The sequence below is a fragment of the Vigna unguiculata genome, chromosome 7 (assembly GCF_037176805.1).
Source record: "Vigna unguiculata cultivar grain cowpea cultivar isolate G323 ecotype 2 chromosome 7, ASM3717680v1, whole genome shotgun sequence".
Taxonomy (NCBI): domain Eukaryota; kingdom Viridiplantae; phylum Streptophyta; class Magnoliopsida; order Fabales; family Fabaceae; genus Vigna; species Vigna unguiculata.
Genome location: NC_140798.1, coordinates 41,480,259 through 41,493,796, shown reverse-complemented (window position 1 = coordinate 41,493,796; position 13,538 = coordinate 41,480,259). Strand labels below are relative to the sequence as shown.

At 24.4% G+C, this 13,538-nt stretch overlaps 1 protein-coding gene across 1 annotated transcript; it reads right to left on the bottom strand.

Moving 5' to 3' along the window:
- Positions 1 to 153: 153 nt before the first annotated feature.
- LOC114191407 (uncharacterized) lies at positions 154 to 5,871 on the bottom strand. The gene is made up of 4 exons (XM_028080579.2): positions 5,242 to 5,871; positions 2,580 to 2,712; positions 984 to 1,068; positions 154 to 707 (listed from the first exon to the last, which is right to left on the bottom strand). Exons 1-4 carry the CDS (start codon positions 5,754 to 5,756, stop codon positions 454 to 456), a joined length of 987 nt encoding a protein of 328 aa, XP_027936380.1. The 5' UTR covers positions 5,757 to 5,871; the 3' UTR covers positions 154 to 453.
- Between the last annotated feature and the right edge of the window lie 7,667 nt (positions 5,872 to 13,538).

The window sequence follows — 13,538 nt, the reverse complement described above, 5'->3', positions numbered from 1 at the left end:
TTTGTAATGTTGTATAAGGGTCAGAGAATACTCTAATATTTATTTAATTTGTTGTTGTTTATAAAAAAAAAAAGATATAAGATTATATAAGCATATATAGTAAGATTTCGCTCACACAAGGTGACACATCCACGAACATACGGCTCAGAAAAAAGATGTTTTTCCCTTCCGTTTCTTTAGCATAATCGAAAGTTTGATCATGTATCTTCGGAAGCTACCAAAGCAATATATGAATTCACAACACAACCATTCATCAAGTTCAATTTTTCCACCACAGAATGTTGAAAATAAAATTGGAGTCTGGTTTTTTAACCTAAAAATGCAGTAGTCTGACACGGTAAAAACATAACAACAATAAAGACAAAATTTAGGAGAATGATATCCTTCCCAACTCTGGAGCATTGCAACCATAGACAAGATGATATTATCTCTTATAGCGATTGTGCTAATGAACTAGTTTTTGTGATTGAAGTTGGAGAAGTTAGGCCCATAATTCCCTGGGAAATTACTCGGGCCAGACGGTGGAAGAGGATTACGCATGGAGAGTTGTGGTTGGTGAGATGGAGGATTATGAAACTTATGCAGAGGTAACTTGGAAGGGAGTGGAGAGAAAAGGTTCCCTGGAGAACGATAACTCATCAAAAGATTTAGGTTTTCATTTTCATCCTTCAGGCCCTGAATTTCTCCATTCAACACAACACTCAGAACTGCAAGAACAGGAGTCTGTCATGATCAAACTATAGTAAGAAATTACAGACTAATTGCGGCTTACAACTTCTCCTCATATCTTAAAAGGTTATTCAATTTCATGCATTAAAATTCTAAAGAAAAAGTGACATTCACTACTAGAAAAAACAGATTTTCTTACAAATATTTTGTAAAACTTTTAAAATTCATATGAAAATTTATACAATTTTTATTTATGAAGTTTTATGGTGATATGATGATATTGTTCATGGTAACAACTATGAAACTATGCATACCATCTTTAATTCGGTCTTGTTCTCGCATGACGTCTAATTTTCTTCTGAGTTCCTTTACATGAACAGCCCTTCCTGTAGTCCCTATCTGCATCATAGCAGATATTAATCTCCTTTTTTTTATCTTTTTTCTGTCATATGTGTACGTAATTAAACTGAATATAATTAAACTTACAAAATCAATATAATTATTTCCGCTCCTTTTTCATAAATCACACGCAAAAATACCATGAGTTTTGATTCTATTAGAGGAAAGTTATTAAGCTCCTCATCAATTGACCCAATATGTAAATGTAATGATGGTAAAATCAAAGTATATATAACATGAACGAAAAAACTACATATCGGGACAGAATCAATGTAACAGTCAGATAAAAACAAAATTTTAATGCAACTCTTTAAAAGAAAACCAATAGAGTTTTACTACTTCAATAATTACAAAATAAAAATCTGTCATTAATTTAGCCGTAAACACATAAGTGACTCTTCTCAATCATCATAAGGTCATGGACATAAACCTAAATTACAAAGGTATTATGATTAACCATTAGGAAATCATGTCCACCACAAATCATGGTGGTAAATTTGATTATATTTTTTGAAACTGTGTTGATCCTAACTTTATTACCCTAAAATTATACAAGGGAAGAATTATCACCAAATGAAGTTATTAACACAACCAACTTAATGTTATAGTGAAATCATTATGATCATATATATTAAAGTATATGATGTTTAAAAACAAAGGATACAACATGAAAACTTGATCACACATGATCATGCTATTAAGTGTACTATTTGAAGACAAGTCCTTTGATATTTTAGGTTCCAAACATTCACATGTGATATCTAGGAATTGGGGAATTCCATACCAGATATATTATATCAGATACAGTGAAATGCGGTGTAGACCAAACTTATCAAATCAGAGTTGTATATTTTTTTACAAATAAAACCCAAGCATGATACTTTATAGATAGTACTTTTTACAAATAAAACATAAAAATATTTGGAGCAATAAAAAAAATAGGCAATAAATTGTTACACGAGAATGATTAAAGAAAAATTCAGAATACAAAAAGTCTTGGGTAAGGAAAAAGTTGTAATATCAAATGAAGTTGAGCACCTATATAATCACATTCTAGAACATTTATTCATAGTTGTTAACAATGAACATTAAGGTTGGTATAAAATGGTCGGACTAGTCTCTCTAATAATATGTAGTCAAAAGAAAGATTAAGTATTAAGAACAATAAAATTCGTTATGGGTTTGTGTTATATGGGTCAAACAACAAATTAGGTAGTGAAAACAGTTCCTAACAAATGAGACATCATAAGTAGTTTTGGTTGTCATAGGTGTTGATAGAAAAGTTCGGGTTGTGAAAGAACTAATGGGCCAATGAAAGGAGGAACAAGATGAACACCTAACTTTATGGCTTAATATTTTAAACTGTTTCATTTTTTCTTGCAGCTGTTAGAGTTTTGGTAGATAAGACATTGAATCATCAATGAATATATATGTAGGGAATGATCTAGAATGAAGTTGCCAATTTTTGTGTTAGGTGTAGAACCATAATAAGTTGAAAGGAAAATACATACCTCAAACATGCAAATATTATTAATCATGTTACTTATTTGAATTTCAAGCAAGTCCACATTCTTTTGCAACTCTATCAAATAACGTTTTTTCTTCTCCTTTGATTTAGCAGCAGATTCCCTATTGGCAACAATCCTACAAAACACAACAAAGTTCAACTTATATATCAGTGAGAATAAATCCCACAACCCCCACACTTATTTCGCATGTGCAAATGGTCAACTCAATATTATTTCATCTAAAGTAATCTCAAAACAGATTGAGACAAGGTAATATTCGGTTATTTATCAGAAAATAATATTATTATTTATCATAATTTGTTTCAATAGAAGCAAACTGAGATACAAGATACCTTTCCCTCTCAGTAACAATCTCAGCAGTAGGTTTCATATACAATATATATATATATATATATATATATATATATATATATATATATATATATATATATATATATATATATATATATATATACACACTAAAAAAATGAGATTACACATAAAAGCACAACTTCCATTAAAAAGAGGAAAATTGTATTTACAAGTACATCTTCGGTTAAAAAAATTTAAAAAAAGGTTCATGTAAATATAACTTCTTATTGTTGTTAAAAAAAATAAATGAATTCAGGAAAATAAGTACAACTTCTTCATTAAATTGTAAAAAATATTAATTTAAAAACAAAGTCGTATATTTGAAATAAGATTTATTTATTTTTGCCACTGTGCTTCTAAAGGCAACTTACTCATCTGGATAATTTTCAAAAGCTTACCTATTTTATTCCAATAATTTAATATTTAGATCATATCAAAACTGCAAAAGGTTAATTTGATAACTTTAACTACAAAAGGTTTAAAGTTTCATGAAGATTTTTTATTAATGACAAGATCTTAAAAAATGAGTATCTACAAAAAATGTTTAAAAAGGTAATTTTAAGATTAAATATGTTTTCTAAAAAAGAAAAAAAAATAACATAACTGATTAATAACGCAAGAAATAATATTCTAAAACTTCAAATTTAGTTTTGTATTAAATATAATGTTTTTAAAATATACTGTTTAGCAAATGACATGAAAATTATATTACAATCCAAAAATTCCATTTATGAAAAAACAGTTAATCTATATATCATTTATTGAAAATGATATTTTATATTATTTTCACGAAGGGAAAAAATAATATATAATTTAGTTTAAATAAACAATGTTAAAAATAATTTAATTATGTAAAACATATTTAAATCTATAGCCAATTTAGGAACGACAAGGTCAGTTCAGGCCAGATATGAGTAATTATCTGTCTAGTTTGAATAAATCAGTCATGTTACATAATCTAGTATTCACTGCAAATCCGTAATTTTTTACTTATGATCTCTATGAATACTTACAAATATTTTTATATATTAATTTCTTTTAAAAAATTAAATAAATTTAAATATAATTCAAATCAAATCATTCAAAAAATATTAATACAAATAAATTTTATTTAAAAAAAATTAAATGAGTCAAAAGTTATAAATTTTAAGAGTGAATTTTCAGAAAATAACTTTAATTTCATATTTTTAAAATAAAAAAAATTGAAATATACAAAGTTAAATTTTAAATAATTTATTTTACTTATTTGAATTTTAAAAAAATAATAAAATAAAATTCACTGACAATAAATATTAATATGTAAAAATAAATGCAGATGTGATATTATACTTGTCCCATTATGATCAAGTAATTTAAAGAAAAATAATTTTTTGACTTTGATAACTTTTTTTTTAAATCTTTTCATTCTATTATGATCAAGTAATTTAAAGAAAAATGCAGATGTGATATTATACTTTTCATTCATAATATTCCAAAACCATTTAAAAGATGACATTATGTGTGTATACATTTTTTAAATATGTGTGATATTATATTAATAGGTGATTATAATATAATGTTATTAAGTTAATATATAAAATATAAAATAAAATTATATTTATTAAAAATAAAGTGAAATATATAAGAAAAGATAAGAGAATAATTGTTGATAAATAGAGAAAAAAATTGTAAAAATAACTGTCAAGTTTTAAAAATTTAATAAATAATTATATTTTAAAGGGTAAAATCGGTATTTTGGATTGTAGACACAAAAGAGTGATCATCTTTATATATTGTTATAAATTACAAATTTTTGTATCCTTCCTCACTCAATCATAACTCTACATATATAAATTATATATATATATATATATATATATATATATATATATATATATATATATATATTGGCGTATACACAGGTGTTATCGCGTCTATGTACGCATATTTTGAATATGCATGATATTATATTAGTAGTTGACAATATTGTAATGTTATTAAGGTATTAAAAAAATAAAATTATATTTATTAAAAAAAATTAAATATATTGAGAAAATATGAGAAAATAACTATTGGTGAATAATAGAAAAAAGAAGAAGGACATAAATAAATAGTTATATAAAAATATGCAAAAGTAACCATTAATTTTTAAAAATTTAAAATAAATAATTACATTGTAAAAAGTAAAGTTAGAATTATAAAATGTGAAGCAAGAAGAAAGAATCTTTGTATATAGTTATATATAACTCAAAATGAAATAAATTTTCCAAGTTTTAATTAAAGAATAAATTAAATGGAAAAAAAAATTGAAGACCTCTTAGCCTTCTTGGGATCAACCCTAGCAAGTTCAGCAAGCTCCTCCGGCCCCATGGGCCTCCTTGCCAGAGAAATCGCTGGCCCGGCCTGAATCAAAGCTGTCAGTGACGCGTCCAGGGAAACGTTCTCCCGACGTCGCTTCGGGTTGTTCTCTCCGGAATCCTTAGCACCGCCGTCAGCTCCGCCGCTTGCCATGCAGATATCAGCCAACACCACGGACTTTCCACGGTCGAGTCCGTCTGTGGACCCTACCGGTGCAGGCTTCGAGGTCTGCTCGTTGGGTTTCTCCGAGGTTTCGGAGTGAACGGACTCTAGAGGAGCGGTTGGCGGCGGTGGAGGAGGCAGTGGAGAGTTTAACATTTCGAAGGTATCGACGTTGAGAAGGTCGTCGAAGGTGTTGATGAGAGGGTAGCAGGGGTCGGAGTGTATGGAGTTGTGTGGTTGCTCCGTCGCCACAATCTGGTCAAAGAGCAAGGCATCTGACGGAGCTCCGGTGTCGTTGTTTTCCATCATAAAAAATGTGAAAAACGTTTTCTATCTTTGGAATTTGTGATTTGGAGTTTTGTTGAAATGTTGAGTGGTGACAGGAAACTGAAGTTAAACAGATAAACGGATTGGGGAAGGAGGTGTTTGGTGTGACTCTGACCCACGACCCTCGTGTGTCTGTATATATAACTCCGCTCTCTGTTAGATCCACTGTAACACTTGGTGTTCACCATAAAAAGAAAAAAAAATTAAAAACACAAAACCATTAAATCATACATATTTAATTCACTTCCATTTATTTCTTTTATTTAAAACCATTTAATTTTCAATACTCTTAATTTTATTTCATTTTTTAAAAACAACTTCTTTTATTAAATTGATAGTAACGTATGATAAATTTTATTACAGTATAGCATCATTGATTTTATCGGAGATATTAATTTGATAGGAAGTATTATATTAATTAAACTTAAAAAGGTGATATTAAATTAAGAATATTTAAAATCGTCTTATGAAATTGAAAACAAAAACTCGTAAAATAAAAAAAGAAAAGTATTCAACACTCATTTTCATTGTATTGGAAAATTAAATTACAATTAAATGTAGAAGATGAATAGGGTATAAAATTTAAATTTAAAATATTTTTTAATATATTTAACACAGTTGAGTTTAATAAAAAGTTAAAAATATTCAAAAGGATAAATTAAAAGACAATATATTAATATAGCTCTAAAATCTATTTAAGTAAAGGATAATTTCATCAGTCAAGAAATTATGGAATAATTCTTACAAATACTTTAAGTTTTATGTAAGAAAATGTTAACTAATGTCTTAATTGATTCCATCACTTTTACATTGACAATCGGAATAATTTAGTACATTAATTAAAATAATATAAATGCATATAATAAGTTTTATAAAGATAAAAATACGTTTATAAATTTTTAGACAATAACTTTCTAATAACGAAGACTTTGACTTTCTAAGATCTCTACTTAAATTGATACTTTAGTTATTTTTTTCATTTTGTAAATATTTTTGAAGTTTAATACTATTTTTTTTGTTGATTTTTCTGTTAATTTAAAAATTTTTATGTTTAATTATATCTAATTTTTAGCAACATTAAAATATATTTATTTTATTATCTAACTATTTTTTAACTTTTATTGGTAAACATTAAATAAAATATATGCAAAATACTTAAGGACATTTTTGTCTTTAAAATAAAATAAAATTGCATTAATGCTTATTATGTTAGATTTTATTTAATATCACATTTAACTGTGTGCTTTTATAAGATTCAATACATATTAATTATTCTTAACCAGTGTCGTACACTTGGATATTTATGATATCTATTTAATATTTTTATTCTCTTTCTTCAATAAATGATCATTACTCCATTAAAAATTAAACTTTAACCATTCTCATGGTAGGTAATATATTTTTTGTATTTTATTTTAATAAATTATACTAAAATATAAATTTAAGTAACGATATTTTGAAGGTTTCACTAAGTTTTAAGAGTAAATTGATATTTTTTATTCAATCTTTACTAAATGTTTGTAGTAATTGAGCACTTGCATTTTTTATATTTTTTAATTGGGTATGTATTGTTTATTTTTTGTGATGTAATTGTTAAATTATTTCCTCATTCTGTTTACTTGTTTTTGTGTATTAATTACAAATGTAATAATATTTTTTTAATATAAAATTATAATAAGATATAGTAAAATGACAAAAAATATGTTATATTAATTAAAAAAATTCAGATATTGATATTCATATTGTATATATTTATAAATAATAAGTCATCTCATGTAGGTGACAATTGCATGTAATACAAACAATAATAAAAGTTGTCTATCATTCTAATAATATCATTTTATATTAATTATCTAAATATATACTTTTTAATATATAAAATGATTATATATATTTTTGTTCTCTTAACCATGAAAATATAATTTCTTTTTAAAATTAATTTAATCTTTTAATTTTAGAAATACATGAATTCATTACTTTTAACTATATATTTATTAAGTTTATTTTATATTTCAAATATGTTTTAAGGTAACATGAAACTCATACATTTCTATCATGAAATGTTATCATAAAACATATTTCATAAATTTAATAAATTATAATTTAAATTACTAAATTCTTACGTTTCTAAAATTGAATGATTAAATTCATCCAAAATTTAAAAAAAGACTAATTTTAATTTTTGCTAAAAATTAAGAGACTAAAAATATATATAGCTCATATATAAAAATAAATAAACAAGAAGATAAATTAAAATAACAATCACATGAAATTAAATCAAATTAATGAAAACATTAAATAAAAGAAACTCAATTAAAAAAAACGTACAAATTGTGAATACTTAATAGCTAACAAACAAATGTAATAATAACTTAATTAAAAATAATCAAATTATAAAACTTTAGAATTTACTTTTTTTTTAAATAAAGTAATGAACTAATTCTATTGTATTTCTTTTAGGCTTTACTTTTTTATTTGGACAATGATATTTTAATTTAATTTTTTTATCCATTTTTAACTCACTCTTTTCATTATCATTAAATCATCATATCACTAAAAATTATTAAATCATTACATCATTAAAAAAAATCAAAATAAATTATCTAATAATAAGTAAAATAATAAATTAAAAATGGATAAAAAAAATAAATTAAAATATTATTTTCCTACTTGTTATGCACGACGGAAAGGCAACGATATATAAGGAAAGTGTCAAAACCAAAAATGAATTTGCACAAAAATCGAGAGAAACTTTGTACGAACTTTCTTCGTTCCATTGAGGATATTTGCATGGATGTCAGTTTAATCAAATAAAATATATTTATGTTATATACTGTCATTTTGAAATATACTCTTTTTATACGTTAAAATTTTATATTAATTTTTAATCTACTAAATATTTTATATAAATTTACATCTCAAATATATTTATTATCTTTATTATTGGACGAAAAAAAAATACTAAATGAAAAAGATGTGAAAGAAAAATAAGAAATTTTAAATTATTTGGTAAACATGTTACAAGAAATTTTTTTTTCTCTTATTTAATTGGATAGAAAATGAAAAGAAAATACAAATGACATGAAAAACATTAAGTAAAAGTAAATATAATTTAAATGTAAATATTTTTTATATTTTTTATTTTGATTAAGTATACAGTGTTTGAATATCTATAACAATATATAAAGAGATTTCCTCTTTTGTGTCTACATTTCATAATATCAATTCTACTCTTTACAATATAATTATTTATTATTATTTTTTAAATTAACAATTATTTTTACCCATTTTCTATAAAATTGTTTATCATTTTTTTTCTTATTCATCAACAATTAATTTTTCTATTCATTTCATTTTATTTTTAACATTTCATTTCATTTTTAATAAATATAAATTTATTTTATATATTAACTTAATAATATTATACTATTATCGCCTACTAAAATACTATCATTCATAATTAAAAAATGTGTATGCACAGGCGCAATAGCGCATGTGTGCACGCTAGTCCATAATAAAAGAAATACCTTTTCACGTTTTTTAAAATTATAATAATCTATAACAATATATAAAGAAGATTTTCTCATTGTGTTCACATCTCATAATATCAATTCTATCATTTACAATATGATTATTTATTACATTTTTTAAAATTAATAATTATTTTTATCTATTTTCTATAAAACTGTTTATCATTTTTTCTTTTTTCTTATTCATCAACAATTAATTTTTCTATTCATTTCATTTTATTTTTAACATTTCACTTCATTTTTAATAAATATAAATTTATTTTATATATTAACTTAATAACATTACACTATTATTGTCTATTAAAATACTATCATTCATATTTAAAAAATACGTATATACAATTGTGATAGTGCCTATGTGTACGCTAGTATATCTAATTAGGATTCTAAGATGTGTTGAAATAAGTTAATGTGTTATATCACTAATACAAAATTAAAAGTTTTGAATCTTTTGAAGAACATGATAAAAGAAAGTAATATTCCTACTAAGACGAAGGTAGTTTAACTTTCAAATAGTTATCAGAGTATTATAATCCTTATTCTTTTATTAAGAAACAAAACTTCAGTCTTTTTATTAGTTGTAACGTTGTCATAGAGAACGTTTAAAATTTTAATTTATTAATTAAATTATCCAGAATAACACTTCAAAATAAAAATAAACGTTTATATGAAAATAAAAAGTATGTAAAGTATTCAAGAAAATTAAAAAAAAAAGGAAAAGAAAATGGTGTGTATTGCAATGGTGAAATCCGAAAAGTTTTTTTTTTTTAATGTATTTCGGTACGCATATTTTGAATGATATTTTCGAATTTAAAAATAACTTCTAAAATATGTATTTCGAGATATATTTAAGAATATCTTTCAAGTTAAGTGTTTTAAATATATTTTTAGATCCACTGAATTTTAAGATTGGGAAGATATTTATTGAAAACATGATCTGCAGTGAGAAAAAAGGAGGCGCAGGAAGAAAAAACTCTCCAAAACATATTTGTTGGACCTTTTTGACTTGCCAGCCCACCGAAACTAAACTAACCTGCCTCTCGGGCTCATTAAGCTGAGAAGCTTTTAAATTTACGTGATATGGCCCAAATAAATGACAGGAACAACAAACGATGTCGTTTGTAGTATAAAGTAGGAATAGTGCCAAAAGGGCTAATCAAGTGTATGTTTAATTTTAACTCGTTCATAAAGTGATGATATGACATGTTTTTAATACAATTACTTATCTCTATGTCAATTTAGAGACGGTAGTCATCATTTTAATTTGACAAATTATTGTGACATGAGGTTTTGCGTTAAGGAAACCCATCACAAATATATGAAGTCAAATCAAAATCAAACAGTACAATACCAACACGCACCTAAAATAACTTTTAGGTTGTTGTTTTCTAAAGAAGGAAGAAATAGAGTAAGAAAAAAATGGATAGGTACGTACAGTATAAAATTTAAATAATAGATAATATTTAGATTAAAAGAAATAAACAGAAATAGAATAAAAATACAGGAAAAAAGTTGTTTGATTTTAAATAAATGATATTTTTTAAACAAAGTTCACTCTGTATTAAGATAACTTCATCAGTTTTTAAGCGCCACTCGCGTCTTCTTTTAGTTTCTCCTGTTCTTTGAATTTAACTAAACATATATTGCTCACTATTTCTTCACTTTTCTCACTCTTTTTTTCTCTTCTCTTTTATTGCAAAGTGTTTTTCGGAACTAAAAAAAATAAAAAAAGTTTAAAAGTTTAGGGAATAAAAATTCAATATGAATCCATAATAGTTAACTAACATTGATGACTGATATTAATATTGATCTCATTTTACAGAAATTAGAGGTTAAAAGAAATAAATTAGACCGTTGGGCTTAGTTCATTTATCAACCGGTAAATATGACTTTTAGTTAAGGTAAAACTTATATATTTTAATTTATAATTTAAACTATTAATTTTTACATAATATTATATAAATATTTTGAACAACTAATCACTATATTTGTTTAGACAAATTTAAGTGCATTTTGAGATTTTAATAATTTCTAGCAGTGTGTACATGTGTAAGTGAGATAAGTTGGGTCTAGTTAACGGTAGAGTTGGACAAAATATACCAAACTGCACTGCACTACCAAAAATTGCACTGAACTACAAAAATAATTCGCATGAACTGCACTGAACTAAAAAACAGTTCAGACGAACTGAACTGAACTGTTTTTCTATCTAATAAACTGAACTGCACTGCATTGAACTGCACTATAATATTCACTTTATCTATTTTAAACCTCTCTTTTATTTCTTGATTATTTTAAACCTCTCTTCTATTTATTTATTTCTGCATTTTATTTTCTTAAAAGTTTATATTATCCACTTTATCTTTTACATTTATTTTAAAATTGAATTTTAACATTTATGAAAGATACTATTTACCAGGTAATAAGCAAATTTATCACAAATAAAATTATTAAACATAAATTAAAAATATTTATTGTTATTATAAATATTTTTGCATAAAAAAATATTTCAAAAATTAAATACTGGTAAATTTTTATATTCCTTAATAGGTATTTTGATATTTGTATATGTGAAAAATATCTATTAAGAAATTGTCCTCTAAAATTGATTTTAATATTTTATAACAAAATAATTTCTAATTCTCAGTAAAAATATCTCAAGTATTAAACAAAAGTTGCCGTAAATTTTATATTTGAGTTAAAAAACCGAAACCTTGAATTATTTGAATAGAAAAAATATGTAGCGTAAGTTGTCGTAAATTAATATTACTCTACTTACTTTTGTTCATTGTGATGGGACGCTTATAATATAACATTTTATACTATTATAATAACTTACACAGTATACAAAAATTGGACAACTCCAAACTTAAATTTAATACAGTACAAGAGGTTCAAACAGTTAACTGTACTGCAAATACAATGGTTTAATTTTTTTTAACTGAACTTTCAAATAGTACAATGCAGTTTTTGTTAGAAATAGTTTAGTTTTTTTAGTACAATATAATATAGATAATCCATAGTTTAGTGCAATTAAGTTTATTTTACCCAGATCGACGGATACTCTTATTTGAGCCAAAGTTTTGACAAAAATATTTGTGTGAAAATCTGAATTTCAGTATTTGAGTGCACTTAGAAGAAATCGGAACAACCAATATACTGACATCATATATTAATTTTAATAGTACATACCGAAATTATAGAATTAAATAAATATTGAACTACAATAAGATATATTTTAAAATATAAATTTAATATAAATGATATTAGTATAAAAAAAATTATATTCGAAAAACAATTACGAAAAAGTGAGTTGTATATATTATTGATACATAGTTATTAAATATTTTATTTTCTTAAAATAATATAAATATTAGGTAATATTTGGAACGATAACGTGATTAATACGAACTCATTCTTAAATTATGTTGGAGGATGATTGGTATAAACTATTGTAGACTACGGTATTTTCAGTTCATTAGTTTAGGATACGGTGTTTCTTCGACACTCAATTGTTTTTTTATATCCATTTAACTTATTTTTTATTATTTTTCACTTTCTCTTCATATGTTTAATTTTTGTTTTGTTTATTACTATTTTGACAACCGTTTTCATGCAGGAATAAAATAGTCATAAAAAAAATACATTTTTGTATTTGTAGAAAAAAAGAAAGTGAAAAATAATAAAAGATAACGTTAAATGAATGTAAAAAGAGTTTGATTGTCAAAATTCCATTCTTCTAAATTTATTAATTTGTTAAAAGAAATACCTATTATTTCATTTAAAGCCTTATAGATGAAATAACTTAAACAAATAAACGAATCAGATTACAATTTGTATAAAAGTCAAATGAAACCTTAAAATGGTACAGGAGGAGTGAAATAATATCATAAAACATGTTTAAGAAAGACTCATTTTGACTTAGTTGAACTCTAAAAAAAATTTGTACCTGATTAGCCCTGTGTTAGTAGGGAACCAAACGATCTAAAGAATCCTATATCGATTCTCTCCACTTTTTTCCGGACTTTTCCTAGGTCTACTCGTTGCATGAACTCTGAAGGTGGGATACCTGCAAATAATCCGACACTCAAGTCAAATAGTGATTCGATATAAAACGAGTGTATGAAAGTGAAAAAAACATATCTATTTATAGTTACCGGATCTTAATTTATATTATTCACTTAAGAGACCTACAAAATCATAATTAACAACCAAGATTTAATATAAATATTTT